Source organism: Capricornis sumatraensis, chromosome 8, assembly GCF_032405125.1.
Source record: "Capricornis sumatraensis isolate serow.1 chromosome 8, serow.2, whole genome shotgun sequence".
Taxonomy (NCBI): domain Eukaryota; kingdom Metazoa; phylum Chordata; class Mammalia; order Artiodactyla; family Bovidae; genus Capricornis; species Capricornis sumatraensis.
In genome coordinates this window covers 31,654,296-31,674,926 of record NC_091076.1, presented here as the reverse complement: position 1 = coordinate 31,674,926, position 20,631 = coordinate 31,654,296, and the positions used below count along the sequence as shown (strand labels likewise).

The 20,631-nt window shown below is 39.5% G+C and overlaps 1 protein-coding gene across 1 annotated transcript in view; it reads left to right on the top strand.

Moving 5' to 3' along the window:
- The window catches only part of LOC138083519 (glycerophosphodiester phosphodiesterase domain-containing protein 4-like), a 128,573-nt gene extending 108,347 nt beyond the window's left edge, over nucleotides 1-20,226 (top strand). The window contains exons 11-14 of the mRNA XM_068977379.1: nucleotides 1,898-2,119; nucleotides 3,066-3,220; nucleotides 10,322-10,469; nucleotides 20,140-20,226. Of these exons, the coding sequence (XP_068833480.1) occupies nucleotides 1,898-2,119; nucleotides 3,066-3,220; nucleotides 10,322-10,469; nucleotides 20,140-20,226 (612 nt within the window). The remainder of the gene's footprint in view (nucleotides 1-1,897; nucleotides 2,120-3,065; nucleotides 3,221-10,321; nucleotides 10,470-20,139) is intronic.
- Nucleotides 20,227-20,631: the final 405 nt, after the last annotated feature.

The window sequence follows — 20,631 nt, the reverse complement described above, 5'->3', positions numbered from 1 at the left end:
TTTTTCTAAGCATAGGCATAGAGGACCAAGGGTCTTTTATTATTGTTTTGAAAATGTTCAACTTTATATTGGAGATAATCTAAACTGGTATTGTCCTATTCCAGTTTATTTTTATGAATAAGTCCACTCATTTTATATATTGGGTTGGCCAAAATATTTCTATGATATGGAAAACCTGGAATTTGGCTAACCTAATATAAAAAGAGGCTCAATTTACATCAGATATTAGATCTACCTCATAATGCTGTTTAGAGATTACTGAAATCTGGTTTTAAACTCTTCTATTGATTAATCTTTATAGTTGTGTTATTCTGTATTTTTCATTCACTTTATCATTAAAGGCTTCAGAAATAAATGTCCTTGTATAGTGCATTTCTTTTTTTTTTTTAACCCCTTCCAGGACTTTGAAAAAATTATGCACAGCTGGGCTATTTAAATCTTTTCTTCATCTTTCCCATCCTGTTCTTTTAACAACTTTTTTTTCCCACACAAAGTTCTAACAATTAAGTGAATCAGTTGGTCTAGATCTGATAGAATCTAACAATATCTTGTATTTCAAAGCAAATTTCTGTTTTTCCTGAGGATTAAGAAGACCTTTAATTATAGACCTCAACTCAGATGTGGAAGGGTTTAATTCCACACTTACAATCTGCCTTCAGGTATAGCATGGAAACAATGTTCAGTGTGATTGACTCTTTCTTGAGAAAAAGGTGAGAAAAGACAGGTTGCTTAGGAAGTAAAGGAAGGAAAATAAATAGGGTGGGAAGGAGAGAGAAGACAAAGTTGTATAGAGAAAAATATTATTTTAGTCTTGGGAATATGTGAGGTGTAGCTACTGTGTCTTTCTCCTGAGAGACAGTGTTTAATCACTGACTTTACACACAAATGATCTAAAGTTGGCAAATGACAATAAAAGTAGCTATGTTAAATAGCCAATACATGTATGTACTGAGGAATAAAATAAAATGCTGTGTACGGCAAAGAAATTATGACAGTGCCTGCCATTAGGGAGTTGCCCTCCAGTAGAACCAGTACAGAGTGAGGGAACTATTATGAACTGTGCACTTCTCTGTGTACTGGACATGCTGCTAGACCTGGTAAATATTTGATTATTTTTGATCTTCAGAATAATCCTAGAAATACACATATTACTCTCCCCTTCTCCATCTTATATCAGGGTAATGAAAACTTAGAAATTTTAAATAGTTTTACCACTGTTACACAGCAAGAAGTACATGAAGCTGGGGTTTGAACCTGATCTAGGATATATACAAATGACTAGAAGGCAGGATGAAACATACAAAGGCATAAAAATTGGTAACTGTGGTTTAACACCATTGAAGTCTCTTTAGTTTAGGAATATTTAAGTGGGCACTTCATGAAGTTGGTAGCATTTGAACTGGGTTTTGCAGTTTGAGGGTAGGGTTTTAACAGGTGGATATGGTAAGGAAGACAAATGAGTGGCAGCACTGGGCTTGAGTCCAATTCAGTCTGAAGACAAAGCCTGCTTTCTTTCCATTACACAAAACCAGAACAGTGAGAGAATGTGTGGGAAGCCAGTGTGCCTGAAAAGGAATTGTAATACTTTGAGGAGAGTTATAGAAAAAAAGATTGAAAAGGAAGTTTAAGACAAGAACATGAGGAGACCTTCAGTGCAAATACAACAATATAGAATAAATCAACAGTATAGGTTCTACAATATAGAATAAATCATTCCAAATACCATGATTACCTATGGAGATTACATTTAATTTCTCTTCTTGGCAACTCTTATCTCAGGACCAGTATTACAGAGGGCCTGATGGGTGGGTTAAATGGTAATTGGTGTGGGGCTAAAAGAAGGAGAATTGGAAAATGCTTTTGATGGGAGCCAGTGTTTTCTCTTATGTATTTTTAGGTCAAACCATTTTTTGGTATGAAACCCTTATCAAAGGCTGACAGGGAAAGAGCAGGAAATCAGAAGATTCCAAAGCTAACTGAATTATTGGAACTTGCACAGAAGGAAAAAAAGTTTGTGATCTTTGATCTTAATGGCCCTGCACCAAATCATTCTCTCAGAGCTTTGTATGTCCGCCATGTAGTAAGCATAATCCTTGACTCTCAGATTGAGCAACATCTGGTATGTCTATCTCAGTATTTATGATAGAGGTTGGTGGGTGGGTCACATGTCCCACAACCATAGCAGTTGAATCTAACCTACCTTGTAGCTTTTCCTTGGGATCCTTAAATAATTTTGCTCCCTGTAAATATGAAGATGACTATTTTATGCAGCTATATTCGGCAATCTAAGAATGACCCCGTTAAATTTGTATCAGTAGGGGAAAACATTGAGTATTTTGTTATTCAAAGCCAAATGAAATGTCACCCCTCTGTTAAAAGGGAATATGTGTTTAATGGCTGTATGATGTGACCTGCACCATCACCAACATATATCTATTAGAAAGGGCCTGGGTATGGAATGCTTAAGACTTTGAGGACTTGGCTATCATTAATAATATAGAAAGGACATCTGGTTCTTATTTGAGCAGAGATTTGTTCATCTTGTTTTTCAGAAGCTACTCTGCATTTGGGGAGTCATTCCAAATGTCAAATTCTCAGAATATGGAAGAATGTTATGAAAGAAACAAATATGTGGGTTTTTTTTTTTGCAAACGGAACTATTTCCACAGATGAGTCATAATAGCCTTCCCTGTTGGCAGGAAAGGACCTCTCACAAAGATGATTTTTAGGATCAGTCAGAGGATGTGTTTATGATTCTAATCTTTCTTCCATACTTACTTTAGCTAGTGTGGTGACATGGATGACCCTTGGTTCCATGATGTTAACTGGGAAAACTCAGCTCCAGAACAACCCTGGTGAAAGCCCCTTTATAAGAATTCTTATAAAGCCTCTTTATAAGAATAGACAGTATTAGCGAGGTTGACTCTTTCACCAAGGTCTAGAATCTCTCTGCTCCTTAGAGACTGTTACCTATGCTGGATTGGGGCTCCTCCCATTCTACGTAGGATCTGTTTGTGCCTAGACAGCTGATTATCCACTGAAAGACTTCCTGTTTCTCCTTACAGATTTTTTGGTTGCCAAGTTTTGAAAGGGAGTATGTCAAGAAAAAAGCTCCTGGTTTTCAGCAAGTGGGCCGGTTACTCCCTGTTGAACGCCTCACAAAAGAAAATATCACTAGAATAAACGCTGACTACAAGAACTTGTTCTACAATGGGATGAGGTAAGTGTTTGACCACATTTTCCTCAGCACGTATTGCCTTACTTGCAGGAAATCTGCATCCCAGCCAAGCTACGTAGGTTCCTCCTCCTATCTCAGGATTTCCATGTGTAGTTATCTTTCTGGAATCCCCTGTCCTCATCTTCTTATCCTTCCCTCACTCTGTGCCAACAAACATTTATCAAAGTTACACTCTGTTCCCGGAACATGCTCTTCAGCCTCTTCTCCTTTATGCTTCAGTCTCTCATCAGCACACCCTTTTATGTGCTTGGTGTTTTTGTTGTTATATAAAGTGATCACTGAAAAGTAAGAACTCAGAAAGTTGAGTTGATTTCCTTCTGCCATTACCAGATGGATTGAAATACCTAATAAATAACTTTGTAATCCAGATAGCCAGATTTCTCATAGATGTAATTTGAAACATAATCAAATCATTATTAGAAAAACCCTTAAAACAGCCAAACATGAGAAGAAACTGAAATTCTCCATCACCACATTTATAATTACATAGTCAGAGACAGAGTTTTCAGAATTAAAAGCACCTGAGAATGGTAACTTTTTCAGATTTAATTATTGATAGTCACTGCTTACATTAGTCATTGTTGTTCAGTCGTTAAGTCATGTCTGACTCTTTGCGACCCCATAGACTGCAGCACACCAGGCTTCCCTGTCCTTCGCTGTCTCCTGGTGCTTGCGCAGACTCGTGTCCATTAAGTCAGTGATGCCATCCAGCCATCTCATCCTCTGTTACCCTGTTCTACTGCCCTCAGTCTTTCCTAGCATCAGTGTCTTTTCCATTGTGTTGGCTCTGTGCATCAGGTGGCCAAAGTATTGAAACTTTAACTTCAGCATCAATTCTTCCAGTGAATATTCAGGTTGATTTCCTTTAGGATAGGGGCTTCCCTCATAGCTCAGTTGGTAAAGAATCTGCCTGCAATGCAGGAGACCCCAGTTTGATTTCTGAGTAGGGAAGATCCGCTGGAGAAGGGATAGGCTACCCACTCCAGTATTCTTGGGCTTCCCTTGTGGCTCAGCTGGTAAAGAATCCACCTGCAATGTGGGAGACCTGGGTTTGATCCCTAGGTTGAGAAGATCCCCTGGAGAAGGGAAAGGCTACCCACTCCAGGGATCTGGCCTGGAGAATTCCATGGACTGTGTAGTCATGGGGTCACAAGGAGTCGGACATGACTGAGTGACTTTCACTTTCCTTTAGGATTGACTGGTCTGATCTCTTTGTCATTCAAGGGACTCTCAAGCGCCTTCTCCAGCATCACAGTTTGAAAGCATCAGTTCTTTGGCACTCAACCTTCTTTATGGTCCAACTCTCACATTCATATGTGACTACTGGAAAAACCATAGCTTTAACTATACAGACCTTTGTTGGCAAAATGATGTCTCCACTTTTTAATGCACTGTCTAGGTTTGTCATAGCTTCTCTTCCAAGGAGCAAGTATCTTTTAATTTCAAAACCACAGTCACCATCTGCAATGCTTTTGGAGCCCAATAAAATAAAATCAGCCTGTTTCCACTTTTTCCCCATCTATATGTCATGAAGTGATGGGATGGGATACCATAACCTTAGTATTTTGAATGTTGAGTTTTAAGCTAACTTTTTCACTTTCCTCTTTCACCCTCATCAAGAGGCTGTTTAGTTCCTCTTTATTTTCTGCCATTGGAGTGGTGCCATCTAAATATCTGAGGTTGTTGATATTTTTCTCAGCAATCTTGGTTCCTGCTTGTGCTTCATCCAGTCTGGCATTTTGCATGATGGACTCTGCATATAAGTTAAATAAGCAGGGTGACAGTATACAGTCTTGACGTACTCCTTTCCCAATTTGAAACCAGTCCATTGTTCCATGTCTGGTTCTAACTGTTGCTTCTTGACCCACATACAAGTTTCTCAGGAGGCAGGTTAGGTATTTCCATGTCTTGAAGAATTTTCCACAGTTTTTTGTGATCCACACAGTCAAAGGCTTTAACATAATTAATAAAGCAGAAGTAGATGTTTTTCTGGAATTTTGCTTTTTCTGTGATCCAGCAGATGTTGGCAATTTGATATCTGGTTCCTCTGCCTTTTCTAAATCCAGCTTGTATATTGGAAAGTTCTTTCCAGATGATTCTAAATGATTCAGAGACTGAACATATATATGTGTTTTGTCCAGATATACATATGTATCTCCCTATCTCCAAAATCTCTTTGAGCTACAGAAATTCCTCTAGATTCATTTTTGTATCTCAAGTCATGAGCTAGGCTATTGGATTTACCTCTTTTCATGTTCTGGCTTTTCCAGCCTCTTGGGCTATGGGGCAGTTGACCATAAAATTATATATATTTTTTCGACATTAGAAAATTATACATATTTTACCTCTCTTTCCTATGTAGAAGATTTTTCTTTGCCCAACTATTCCTCTGTTTTGAATGTATGTCTATTCCTTTCTACTTTTTATCAAAGAAAAAATGATTCCAAGGTGATTTCTTTCTCTGCTAATCATAATTTAGATTAATCTAGTAGTTGAAAAATAATTATAATAACTTTCCCTTACTGAGCCTTTATTATATGTCAAGTTCCGTTGGTTAACCACAGGCTCTTTTTAAAATTCTGGCTTACCCATCAGCTACAAGTTTGACTTTGGACAAGTTTTAATAATCAGTTTTCTCATTTGTAAATTAGGGATAACAATAACGTGATGGAATGGTTAAAAGATTAAGTGACATACTACATACATGCACAGAGCAAAATGATGGGCAAATATATGAACACAGTAAATGTTACCTGTTGTTTCATCATCACCATCGTTACATGCTGTGCTCTATAAATTAGCATCACTCCCCATGTTTCAAATGGGGAATCTTATCTTTAATGAGGAAAAGTTCGGGGAGGTTAGGTGTTAATATTTCCCCAAAGTCCATATAATTGGTCAGTGGGGGACCACACTGAGTTTTAAATATAGGTTTGACAGATTCCCTAGTGTTAATGCTTTTACTAGTAATTTTTAAAAGTTATTCCTTGGCCATAGTTATATGGGAATAGGATCAGCTGACATCAGACTTTAAGAAGGGTCAGTCATATCCTGAGTCCTATTAGAAAATCAAGTGGCCTAATCAAACGTAAAAGCTTTTGCACAGCAAAGGAAACCAGAAAGAATACAAAATGACAACCTACAGACTGGGAAAAAATAACCACAAATGATTCCAACAGGGGTTGGTTTAATTTCCAAAATATATAATTTAAATTGGTTAATAGTCTTTTTAAGTATTTTATACTGCATTTTCCTTCTGCTTTTTCTGTGGAGTTAACACAAAGCATTAGGTTTCAAATCAAACTCATACACATCAGAGAACTTACTATTAAGTTTTATTATTAATTTCAAAGATACAGAAGGCAGTCAGGAGGCTCAGACAAAGCAAGGAGAGGTCAGAGACATTGATTTCAACTTTGCAGGTTTCTTCCTTTATTGGACACATTCCCTATGGCCCACAGTAATAGATACAGGCTCCAAATGTGTTTTTATGGGATTATTTCACTTTGAAGGAGAACATTTGAGTTATAAAACATCTGCATTTAATACTCCCAGAGACTTGCATAGCTTTTGTGACCTTGTCCAGGGACCCGTACCTCATAAATCCACATTCTGTGTTTATTTACAAAATATATGATAAAAAGTAAACAACCAAGAACATCCATTAAAGAACATATTCTATATATAAAGACCTCTCTTTCTAGCAAATATTATTGTTCTATTTAGAAAAGATGTAGATATCATGTTGACAAGGATATTAGACCATGACTTCTTCCTTCTTCCTTCTGGGAGCAACCTCTTTAGTCAGAGAGAAATTAAGGACTTCCTGTGCCTCATCTGTCAGTTGTAGAAAAGGGGATGTAATATTTCCAGCTGACTGTTGATTTCTGTATTTCTCCCTTTGGCTGTGTTTGTTGTTGTTATTGTGATTATTGTGGTTGTTTGGCTTCTCATATTTTAAACACTTTTTTAAAGGTGTATTTGCATTTAGAATTGTTAGATTATTTTCTTGGATTTATTACCATCCTTTCATTATGAAATGTCCCTTCTCTCTGGTTATAATTCTTGCCTAAAAATTGCTTTTATTAATATTGCCACACTGGCTTTCTTATAATTAATGTTTCTGTGGCATTTCTTTTTTTATGTTAATTGTCTTTGAACTGCTTTGTGTCTTTTTAAAAAAATTTTATTTATTTTTTTGAATGGGATTTTATTATTATTATTTTTTCATTTAATATATGATATTATACATGTTTCAATGCCATTCTCCCAAATCATCCCACCCTCTCCCTCTCCCACAGAGTCCAAAAGACTGTTCTATATATCTGTGTCTCTTTTGCTGTCTCGCACACAGGGTTATCGTTACCATCTTTCTAAATTCCATTTATGCGTTAGTATACTGTATTGGTGTTTCTCTTTCTGGGTTACTTCACTCTGTATAATCGGCTTCAGTTTCATCCACCTCATTAGAACTGATTCAAATGTATTCTTTTTAATGGCCAAGTAATATTCCATTGTGTATATGTACCACAGCTTTCTTATCCATTCAGCTGCTGATGGACATCTAGGTTGTTTCCATGTCCTGGCTATTATAAACAGTGCTGTGATGAACATTGGGGTACACGTGTCTCTTTCAATTCTGGTTTCCTCTGTGTGTGTGCCCAGCAGTGGGATTGCTGGGTTATTAAGGCAGTTCCATTTCCAGTTTTTTAAGAAATTTCCACATTGTTCTCCATAGTGGCTGTACTACTATGGAGAACAGTTTGCATTCCCACCAACAGTGTAAGAGAGTTCCCTTTTCTCCACACCCTCTCCAACACTTAAACTGTGACTTTTGGATCGCAGCCATTCTGACTGGCGTGAAATGGTACCTTATTGTGGTTTTGATTTGCATTTCTCTGATAATGAGTGATATTGAGCATCTTTTCATGTGTTTGTTAGCCATCTGTATGTCTTCTTTGGAGAAATGTCTGTTTAGTTCTTTGGCCCGTTTTTTGATTGGGTTGTTTATTTTTCTGGAATTGAGCTGCAGGAGTTGCTTGTATATTTTTGAGATTAGTTCTTTGTCAATTGTTTCATTTGCTATTATTTTCTCGCGTTCTGAAGGCTGTCTTTTCACCTTGCTTATAGTTTCCTTTGTTGTGCAGAAGCTTTTAATTTTAATTAGATCCCATTTGTTTATTTTTGCTTTTATTTCCGGTATTCTGGGAGGTGGATCATAGAGGACCCTGCTGTGATTTATGTCAGAGAGTTTTTGCCTATGTTCTCCTCTAGGAGTTTTATAGTTTCTTGTCTTACATTTAGATCTTTAATTCATTTTGAGTTTATTTTTGTGTATGGTGTTAGAAAGTGTTCTAGTTTCATTCTTTTACAAGTGGTTGACTAGTTTTCCCAGCACCACTTGTTGAAGAAATTGTCTTTTCTCCACTGTATATTCTTGCTTCCTTTGTCAAAGATAAGGTGTCCATAGATGTGTGGATTTATCTCTGGGCTTTCTGTTTTGTTCCATTGATCTATATTTCTGTCTTTCTGCCAGTACCATACTGTCTTGATTACTGTGGCTTTGTAGTAGAGCCTGAAGTCAGGCAGGTTGATTCCTCCAGTTCCATTCTTCTTTCTCATGACTGCTTTGGCTATTCGAGTTTTTTTGTATTTCCATACAAATTGTGAAATTATTTGTTCTAGCTTATTGAAAAATACTGTTGGTAGCTTGATAGGGATTGCATTGAATCTACAGATTGCTTTGGGTAGTATACTCATTTTCACTATATTGATTCTTCTGATCCATGATACATTTATTTTTAAATGATGTGTAGAATTTTCTTAGACACAGGCTAACATTTTGGGTAACTAATTGCAAGCACTCCTGTAAAGGCTGTATGGTTATTTTTATTTATACACTGAGCCTAAGAAATTGCCAAGCTATTATGTGACAGTGCTGGAATTCAACCCCAGGCTTGTGCAGAGCTGTTTTCAATATGTTATAACATCTCAGGGTTAAAAAGTCTTCCAAAAGCACTTACATGATGTATTTTCTGAGAAATTTAATCTCTAATGACTACTTGACTTGATGTTCTTCTACTGTTTCTACAGATAGTACACAAATATTTACTGACATTTCATTCTGCCATTGGAAAGTACTGTGTACCATCCCCCCTACTCATGCTTGTGAAGTTTTTTTATATTTGAAATTTAAATATTCACCAGATTAGTATTCATTTATTAATTCCTTCATTTAACTATTTCTACAGGCAGGTATTATGGTACGTAAACCACCACCACCACCACTGGATATACAGAGGGTTCCCAGGTGGCATTAGTGGTAAAGAACTCACCTGCCAATGCAGGCGACTTAAGAGATGCATTTTCTATCCCTGGGTTGAGAACATACCCTGGAGGAGGGCATGGCAACCCACTCCAGTATTCTTGTCTGGGGAATCCCATGGACAGTGGAGCCTAGTGGGCTATAGTCCAAAAGGTCATAGACAGACAGGACTAAAGTGACTTAGCACGCATGCACTGACTATTCAGAGTTGAGTAAGACATGGTCTTTGCTTTTAATTTGCTTACAGTTAAGTAGAGAAGATTGATAGGAAGGCACATAGAGTAGAGGACGGTAAGTGCTCTGATGGAAATAAGTACATTTGCTGCCCAATAGTGTACTGGAGCTGGTGCATATCAGCTTCTGGGAGCAAATTGTGAGTATTTATACCATGGAAATTGACAAGTTCCATTAGGAATTTGTTAGGACTTTCCTTTTTTTCCCTTTCCCCCTCTCTCTCTTTCCTACCTTCCTCCCTCCCTCTCTCCCCTCCTTTCTTCCCTACCTCACTTTTCTTTCCTTGAGGAAGCCAATTTACTAAAATACTACTGCTGGCATAGTAGCAAAGGTATTAAATTCAGTCCTTTATCTCATTGCAATATGAGCTAATTCTGCATGTCATATCATAGGTTGTCCTACTATCACCTACTTCTGGTGATGTAGGCAACATCCTTTCTCAAATGTAGTGACTGTTTCCCTCTTAGGTGATGAGAGTGAGATTAACTCTGAGTCTCCTGTGGGTTCTTTTTTATTTTCCCTAGAGAATATAGAGCAGCTAACATCAGCATCAACTTATATCTTGTCAATGAACCTTGGCTCTTCTCACTGGCCTGGTGCTCCAGGATTCCCTCCGTGACCACAGACAACATTCAGGTCCTGAATGAGATGACTCAACCTTCCTACTTCATGGTGAGCTGGTTGTCCAGATTGTCCTTCCAAGTCTGGTCCAATAGGAGTCTCTGTCCCCCATCAACCCTGACATTGCCCATTATGCACTCCCCAGGGTAGCTACTTAAGAAAAGACTTATGTGAGATTGGAGATGTGCCATTCTCCCTTCTCTCACCCAGATCCTTCTGTGATTTTCAGGGGGAAATTAATATTGGTATACTAATTGCTGTTTATTGAATCCTCACAATGTGCCTTTCATGCATTATGTAGTTTTTAAACCTCTGAGTTAGCCACTGGGAGTATCCTTGTGGAGAATATGAAGTGTCACATGATGCAAGATTCAGAATGAAGTCTGACTCCAGAGGTGTGTTACTGCAGTCTCACTTTCCTGAAGGCACGGCAACAATAACAGTGGCATGAGGTGTGGGGAGAAAACCCAGTGCACTTGATTCCAAAGTAAGCACTGTGTGTCCTAAGCAAAATGCTTTTGAAAAGATGAGCAAGTGTCCAGCCACCTAGTTTGATTTTCTCTTCTGTCCTGCTACTACTGTGGCAAGAGAATTGAGGACTTGAAGTCTTCAGTTGTAATCCCAGCTAAATCCCTTCACTTATTACTTGTGGAGGGAACCTTACCTAACCACTTAATGACTGCAGAGCCTGTTTTTCTAATTGGTATAGACTGTGTAGACTGAGTGGGACAGTCAGCATAAGAAAACAGTTTCTCTCCACTGACTGTTTAAACTGCTCTGAGCTGGGTCTTTCCCTTCCCCTGAATGAGATCTCACTCAGATCCCATAGCATTTTTAGTCACTCTTAGATAGGTTATTTTTTTTTTTAATTGGAGGATAATTGCTTTGCAATGTTGTATTGGTTTCTTTTATACAACAATGTGAATCAAGCCATAAATATGCATATGTCCCCTCCCTCTTGAACATCCCTCTCACCTACCACCCTACCCCACCCCACCCCTCTAGGTCATCACAGAGCACTGGGTTGAGCACCCTGTGTTTTACAGCAACTTCCCATCATTAGTTATCTGTTTTACAAATGGTAATATATATGTTTATTATTATTATTATTATTATTTTTTGAGTTAGGGCAACTTTAAGTATATATGTTTAAGTGCTGCTTTCTCATTCATTCCACCCTCCCCTTCCCCCACTGTGTCCACAAATGTGTTCTCTATTTCTGCACCTCTATTCCTGCCCTGCAGATAGATTCATCAGTACCATTTTTCTAGATTCCATGTGTATGCATTAATGTATGATATTTGTTTTTTTTTCTTTCTGACTTACTTCACTCTGTATAATAATAATAGGCTCTAGGTTCATCCACCTCAATACAACTGACTCAAATATATTCCATTTTATGGCTGAGTAACGTTCCATTGTTTTGTATGTAACATAACTTCTTCATCCATTCATTTGTTGATGGACATCTAGGTTGCTTCCATGTCCCAGCTATTACAAATAGTGCAAAGTGAACATTGGGGTACGTGTGTCTTTTTGAATTATGATTTTGTCAGGTTTTGAACTTGGTATATGCCTTGTAGTGCAATTGCTGGATCATATGGTAGTTTTATCCTAGTTTTTTAAGGAGTCTCCATATTGTTCTCCATAGTGGCTGTGTCAGTTTACATTCCCAACAACAGTGCAAGAAGGTTGCCTTTTCTCCACATCCTCTCCATAATTTGTTGTAGACTTTTTTCATTGAAATTTTTGTCTTGCTTTATTACTGAAACATGTTTTAAACTATCCTGACTGATATATTTTATTTTTTTACTTAAATTTATTTTTAAATGGTGGATAATAGCTTTACAACATTGTGTTAGTTTCTGCCATACATCATCATGAATTAGCCATAGGTATGCATATGTCCCCTCCCTCTGGAACCTCCCTCCCACCTCTCACCCCATCCCAGCCCTCTAGATTATTACAGAGCACTGGATTTGAGCTCCCTGTGTCATACAGCAAATTCCACTGGCTGTCTATTTTACATATGGTAATGTTTCAACTCTTTCAATTCGCCCCTTCCTCCCATTCTCCCACTGTGCCCATAAATCTGTTCTGTATGTCTGTGTCTCCATTGCTGCTCTGCAAATAGGTTGATCAGTATCATCTTTCTAGATTCCATATATCAGTTCAGTTCAGATCACTCGCTCAGTCGTGTCTGACTTTTGTGACCCCATGAATTGCAGCATGCCAGGCCTGCCTATCCATCACCATCTCCCGGAATTCACTCAAATTCATGTCCATCAAGTCCGTGATGTCATCCAGCCATCTCATCCTCTGTCGTCTCCTTTTCCTACTGCCCCCAGTCCCTCCCAGGATCAGAGTCTTTTCCAATGAGTCAACTCTTTGCATGAGGTGGCCAAAGTACTGAAGCTTCAGCTTTAGCCTCATTCCTTCCAAAGAAATCCCAGGGCTGATCTCCTTCAGAATGGACTGGTTGGATCTCCTTGCAGTCCAAGGGACTCTCAAGAGTCTTCTCCAACACCACAGTTCAAAAGCATCAATTCTTCGGCACTCAGCCCTCTTCACAGTCCAACTCACATCCATACATGACTACGGGAAAAACCATAGCCTTGACTAGACGGACCTTTGTTGGCAAAGTAATGTTTATACTTTTGAATATACTATCTAGGTTGGTCATAACTTTCCTTCCAAGGAGTAAGCGTCTTTTAATTTCATGGCTGCAGTCACCATCTGGAGTGATTTTGGAGCCCCCAAAAATAAAGTCTGACACTGTTTCTACTGTTTCCCCATCTATTTCCCATGAAGTGATGGGACTGGATGCCATGATCTTCGTTTTCTGAATGTTGAGCTTTAAGCCAACTTTTTCACTCTCCTCTTTCACTTTCATCAAGAGACTTTTTAGCTCCTCTTCACTTTGTGCCATAAGGGTGGTGTCATCTGCATATCTGAGGTTATTGATATTTCTCCCAGCAATCTTGATTCCAGCTTGTGCTTCTTCCAGTCCAGCGTTTCTCATGATGTACTCTGCATAGAAGTTAAATAAGCAGGGTGACAATATACAGCCTTGATGTACTCCTTTTCCTATTTGGAACCAGTCTGTTGTTCCATGTCCAGTTCTAACTGTTCCTTCCTGACCTGCATACAGGTTTCTCAAGAGGCAGGTCAGGTGGTCTGGTATTCCCATCTTTTTCAGGATTTTCCACAGTTGATTGTGATCCACACAGTCAAAGGCTTTGGTATGGTCAATGGAGCAGAAATAGATGTTTTTCTGGAACTCTCTTGCCTTTTGCATGATCCAGCAGATGTTGCCAATTTGATCTCTGGTTCCTCTGCCTTTTCTAAAACCAGCTTGAACATCTGAAAGTTCACGGTTCACGTACTGCTGAAGCCTGGCTTGGAGAATTTTGAGCATTACTTTACTAGCATGTGAGATGAGTGCAATTGTGCAGTATTTTGAACATTCTTTTGCATTGCCTTTCTTTGGGATTTGAATGAAAACTGACCTTTTCCAGTCCTGTGGCCACTGCTGAGTTTTCCAAATTTGCTGGCATATTGAGTGCAGCACTTTCACAGCATCATCTTTCAGGATTTGAAATAGCTCAACTGGAATTCCATCACCTCCACTAGCTTTGTTCATAGTGATGCTTTCTAAGGCCCACTTGACTCCACATTCCAAGATGTCTGGCTCTAGATGAGTGATCACATCATCATGATTATCTGGGTCATGAAGATCTTTTTTGTACAGTTCTTCCGTGTGTTCTTGCCACCTCTTCTTAATATCTTCTGCTTCTGTTAGGTCCATACCATTTCTGACCTTTATTGAGCCCATCTTTGCATGAAATGTTCCCTTGGTATCTCTAATTTTCTTGAAGAGATCTCTAGTCTTTCCCATTCTGTTGTTTTCCTCTATTACTTTGCATTGATTGCTGAGGAAGGCTTTCTTATCTCTTCTTGCTATTCCTTGGAACTCTTCATTCAGATGCTTATATCTTTCCTTTTCTCTTTTGCTTTTCGCCTCTCTTCTTTTCACAGCTCTTTGTAAGGCCTCCCCCGTCAGCCATTTTGCTTTTTTGCATTTCTTTTCCATGGGGATGGTCTTAATCCCTATCTCCTGTACAGTGTCATGAACCTCATTCCATAGTTCATCAGGCACTCTATCTATCAGATCTAGGCAGAATATGGTCCACTGGAGAAGGGAATGGCAAGCTACTTCAGTATTCTTGTCTTGAGAACCCCATGAACCGTATGAAAAGGCAAAATGATAGGATACCAAAAGAGGAATTCCCCAGGTCATTAGGTGCCCAATATGCTACTGGAAATCAGTGGAGAAATAACTCCAGAAAGAATGAAGGGATGAAGCCAAAGCAAAATCAGTACCCAGTTGTGGATGTGACTGCTGATAGAAATAAGATCTGATGCTGTAAACAGCAATATTGCATAGGAACCTGGAATGTCAGGTCCATGAATCAAGGCCAATTGGAAGTGGTCGAACAAGAGATGGCAAGGGTGAACGTCGACATTCTAGGGATCAGCGAACTAAAATGGACTGGAATGGGTGAATTTAACTCAGATGACCATTATATTTACTACTGCGGGCAGGAATCCCTCAGAAGAAATGGAATATCCATCATGGTCCACAAAAGAGTCCAAAATGCAGTACTTGGATGCAATCTCAAAAACGAGAGAATGATCTCTTCATCTCCAAGGCAAACCATTCAATATCACAGATATCCAAGTCTATGCCCTAACCAGTAATGCTGAAGAAACTGAAATTGAATGGTTTTATGAAGATCTACAAGACCTTTTAGAACTAACACCCAAAAAAGATGTCCTTTTCATTATAGGGGACTGGAATGCAAAAGTAGAAAGTCAGGAAACATCTGGAGTAACAGGCAAATTTGGCCTTGGAATGTGGAATGAAGCAGGGCAAAGACTAATAAGAGTTTTGCCAAGAAAATGCACTGGTCATAGCAAACACCCTCTTCTAACAACACAAGAGAAGACTCTACACATGGACATCACCAGATGGTCAACACCGAAATCAGATTGATTATATTCTCTGCAGCCAAAGATGGAGAAGCTCTATACAGTCAACAAAAACAAGACCAGGAGCTGACTGTGGCTCAGATCATGAACTCCTTATTACCAAATTCAGACTCAAATTGAAGAAAGTAGGGAAAACCACTAGACCATTCAGGTATGACCTAAATCAAATTACACTGCATAGTTGTTAACAACTGGTACAACTGTTCTAAGCCATTTGGGTAGTAAGGATAACTGATTCTTGGTGCCTGTACAGCTCACCTTATGGGCATCCTGGAGAAGGCCAAAACATCTATCAGTCAGGTTCCCAGAAGGGATTAAGAACCTCAGTTTAGTGGAAGTGGTTTAAGAGCTTCTAATGTACCTGTCTAGTAGAGCTGTTGTGAGGATAAGCTGTGAAAATAGCCTTAAAGTGCTTCAGACATTTCCTTAGCTCCTTTAAGTTCTCATTAATGTTAGTTGTTGTTCTCATCATTATCATGATTGCTCATGTTGTTGTTATTATTATCACTGTTATTAAGTCCAAGGAAAGACCTTTGGATAAATTAGAAATGGCATATGAAAGAATAAAAATGGTAGTCCCAGTACCATCAGGTAATATTAGAGGAGAGGCAATGAAGGTGAAAAGGGATAATCAAACTAGGGAGTTAAGGACTTCCCTGGTGGTGCAGTGGGTAAGAATCTGCCTGCCAATGCAGGGGACACAGGTTTGATCCCTGGTCTGGGAAGATTCCACAGGCTGCACAGAACCACTAAGCTTGGGTGTGTGCCACAACTACTGAGCCCGTGTGCTGCAGCTACTGAAGCCCCTGCTCCTAGAGCCTGTGCTCTACAACAGGAGAAGCTCCACATAGAAGCCCGAGTACGACACTCACTGCAACTAGAGAAAGCCTGAGTGCAGCAACGAAGATCCAGTGTAGCCAAAACAAAAAACCAGAAGGCTGTGGAGATAAAAAAAAAAACTCATGCAAGATAACCTAAAATATGGAGCTCTGTGAAACCAGTGATTCAGGCAAGGAGCCCAGAGAAATGGATGTGTTAATTAAGAACTGTAATTTCAGTATGTTTATTTGAAGCAATATGACAAAAATGACAGAATGATTTGTTTGTTTCCAAGGCAAACAGTTCAATGTCACAGTAATCTAAGCCTATGCCCCAACCAGTAACGCTGAAGAAGCTGAAGTTGAACGATTCTATGAAGACCTACAAGGCCTTTTAGAACTAACACCCCAAAAAGATGTCCTTTTCATTGTAGGGAACTAGGATGCAAAAGTAGGTAGTCAGGAAACACCTGGAGTAATAGGCAAATTTGGCCTTGGGGTACGGAATGAAGCAGGGCAAAAGCTAATAGAGTTTTGCCAAGAGAATGCACTATTCATAGCAAACAGCCTCTTCCAACAACACAAGAGAAGACTCTACACATGGACATCACCAGATGGTCAACACTGAAATCAGATTGATTATATTCTTTGCAGCCAAAGATGGAGAAGCTCTATACAGTCAACAAAAACAAGACCAGGAGCTGACTGTGGCTCAGATCATGAACTCCTTACTGCCAAATTCAGAAATAAATTGAAGAAAGTGGGGAAAACCACTAAATCATTCAGGTATGACCTAAATCAAATCCCTTATGATTATACAATGGAAGTGAGAAATAGATTTAAGGGACTAGATCTGATAGAGTGCCTGATGAACTATGGATGGAGGTTTGTGATATTGTACAGGAGACAGGGATCAAGACCAGTTCTGATGAGATGGATGAAACTGGAGCCGATTATACAGAGTGAAGTAAGCCAGAAAGAAAAACACCAATACAGTATACTAACACATATATATGGAATTTAGAAAGATGGCAATGACGACCCTGTATGCAAGACAGCAAAAAAGACACAGATGTGTATAACGGACTTTTGGACTCAGAGGGAGAGGGAGAGGGTGGGATGATTTGGGAGAATGGCATTGTAACATGTATACTATCATGTAAGAATTGAATCGCCAGTCTATGTCTGACGCAGGATACAGCATGATTGGGGCTGGTGCATGGGGATGACTCAGAGAGATGTTATGCGGAGGGAGGTGGGAGGGGGGTTCATGTTTGGGAACGCATGTAAGAATTAAAGATTTTAAAATTAAAAATAAAAACAAAAAAAAACGAAAGAGGAGACACTACTACTGACCTTTCAGAAATAAAAAAAATTTATAAAGGAAAAAAAAAAGACCATCCCCATGGAAAAGAAATGCATAAAAGCAAAATGGCTGTCTGGGGAGGACTTACAAAGAGCTGTGAAAAGAAGAGAGGAGAAAAGCAAAGGAGAAAAGGAAAGATATAAGCATCTGAATTCAGAGTTTCAAAGAATAGCAAGGAGAGATAAGAAAGCCTTCCTCAGCAATCAATGCAAAGAAATAGAGGAAAACAACAGAATGGGAAAGACTAGAGATCTCTTAAAGAAAATTAGAGATACCAAGGGAATATTTCATGCAAAGATGGGCTCAATAAAGGACAGAAATGGTATGGACCTAACAGAAGCAGAAGATATTAAGAAGAGGTGGCAAGAAAACACAGGAGAACTGTGCAAAAAAGAGCTTCATAACCCAGATAATCACAATGGTGTGATCACTCACCTAGAGCCAGACATCCTGGAATGTGAAGTCAAGTGGGCTTTAGAAAGCATCACTACGAACAAAGCTAGTGGAGGTGATGGCATTCCAGTTGAGCTATTTCAAATCCTGAAAGATGATGCTGTGAAAGTGTTGCACTCAATATGCCAGCAAATTTGGAAAACTCAGCAGTGGCCACAGGACTGGAAAAGGTCAGTTTTCATTCCAATCCCAAAGAAAGGTAATGCAAAAGAATGTTCAAAATACTGCACAATTGCACTCATCTCACATGCTAGTAAAGTAATGCTCAAAATTCTCCAAGCCACGCTTCAGCAGTACGTGAACCGTGAACTTTCAGATGTTCAAGCTGGTTTTAGAAAAGGCAGACGAACCAGAGATCAAATTGCCAATATCCGCTGGATCATGGAAAAAGCAAGAGAGTTCCAGAAAAACATCTATTTCTGCTTTATTGACTATGCCAAATCCTTTGACTGTGTGGATCACAATCAACTGTGGAAAATTCTGAAAGAGATGGGAATACCAGACCACCTGACCTGTCTCTTGAGAAACCTGTATGCAGGTCAGGAAGCAACAGTTAGAACTGGACATGGAACAACAGACTGCTCCAAATAGGAAAAGGAGTACATCAAGGCTGTATATTGTCACCCTGCTTATTTAACTTCTATGCAGAGTACATCATGAGAAACGCTGGATTGGAAGAAGCACAAGCTGGAATCAAGATTGCCGGGAGAAATATCAATGATCTCAGATATGCATACGATGCCACCCTTATGGCAGAAAGTGAAGAGGAGCTAAAAAGCCTCTTGATGAAAGTGAAGGAGGAGAGTGAAAAAGTTGGCTTAAAGTTCAACATTCAAAAAATGAAGATCATGGCATCCGGTCCCATCACTTCATGGGAAATAGTTGTGGAAACAGTGGTAACAGTGTCAGACTTTATTTTGGGGGGCTCCAAAATCACTGCAGATGGTGACTGCAGCCATGAAATTAAAAGATGCTTACTCCTTGGAAGGAAAGTTATGACCAACCTAGATATATTTAAAAGCAGAGTCATTACTTTGCCAACAATGGTCTGTCTAGTCAAGGCCGTGGTTTTTCCAGTGGTCATGTATGGATGTGAGAGTTGGATGGTGAAGTAAGCTGAGCACCAGATAATTGATGCTTTTGAATGATTGTGTTGGAGAAGACTCTTGAGAGTCCCTTGGACTGCATGGAGGTCCAACCAGTCCATCCTAAAGGTGATCAGTCCTGGATGTTCATTGAAAGGCCTAATGTTGAGGCTGAAATCCAATACTTTGCCACCTGATGGAAGAGTTGACTCATTGGAAAAGACCCTGATGCTGGGAGGGATTGGGGCAGGAGGAGAAGGGGACAACAGAGGATGAGATGGCTGGATGGCATCACCAACTCAATGGACATGGGTTTGGGTAGACTCCGGGAGTTGGTGATGGACAGGGAGGCCTGGGGTGCTGTGATTCATGGGGTCGCAGAGTCGAACACAACTGCGTGACTGAACTGAACTGATTTGAAGCATGACAATTTAGAAGAAGGATTCTAGTTCAATGACTGTTTGCTTATTCCTGGGGAGCTTGTAAAGAAATGCTGAAATTCTAACTTCTGAGTCTGTAGTGAGGCCCAGGAAGCTGTAGTAAGAAAGGCTGTGGCTCAGGTAGATTTGGATGCACAGCCAGGTTTGGGAAGCTGTGCCATGAACACATAGAGCACTGGAAGCCAAGGATCTTGGGTTGTAGTCCTGCATCTAGAGAAGAGTTGCTCTGTGACATCTCTGCGACTCCCTCAGACCTCTGTTGACCGTCCAGGGAAATGAATTGTGTGAAGTGTTTTAGTCCTTGTAGAGACCTCGGGACATGTAAGGGGAGATTACATGTTAGGTTGGCAGCAGGTATTCTCTGTGTTAGACACCAACCTCAGCAATCAAGGTTCCTCTCCCTGCTCTGACCCTGCTCCATCCCTGACAGCCAAGCAAGGGACCTGACCCACATGATCTACATTCCCTTTCAGCTGTCAGTCCTTAACTGTGTTCTCTGCTTTGCAGACACCGAAGTACTATTTGTTTGTGTGGATTCTCACGGATATTCTTTCTGCAGTTTTCATTGTTGCCATATTTTATTTTCATTGGTAAGCATATATTTGTAATTTTATATGATTTTCCCCCTGAATAAAAATATAAATCGTTTTAAGGAAGTTTGAAGAAAAACAGTTATATTCGTCCCATAATCTCATGTGGCAAGTCCTCAGGGAGACAGTGTTTTCTCATCGGAACTTCCGATTTCTTTTCGTGCTGCCTTCACACCCCTTCTCCTGCCTCTACCTGAGACCATATTCTAAGAATAAGGACTCTCACAGGCTTCCCTGGTGGCTCAGATAGTAAACAATTTGCCTACAATACAGGAGACCTGAATTTGACCCCTTTGTCAGGAAGATCCTCTGGAGAAGGGAATAATTCCCTCCAGTATTCTTGCTTGGAGAATTCCACGAACAGAGAAGCCTGGGGGGCTACAGTTCACGGTGTCACAAAGAGTCAGAT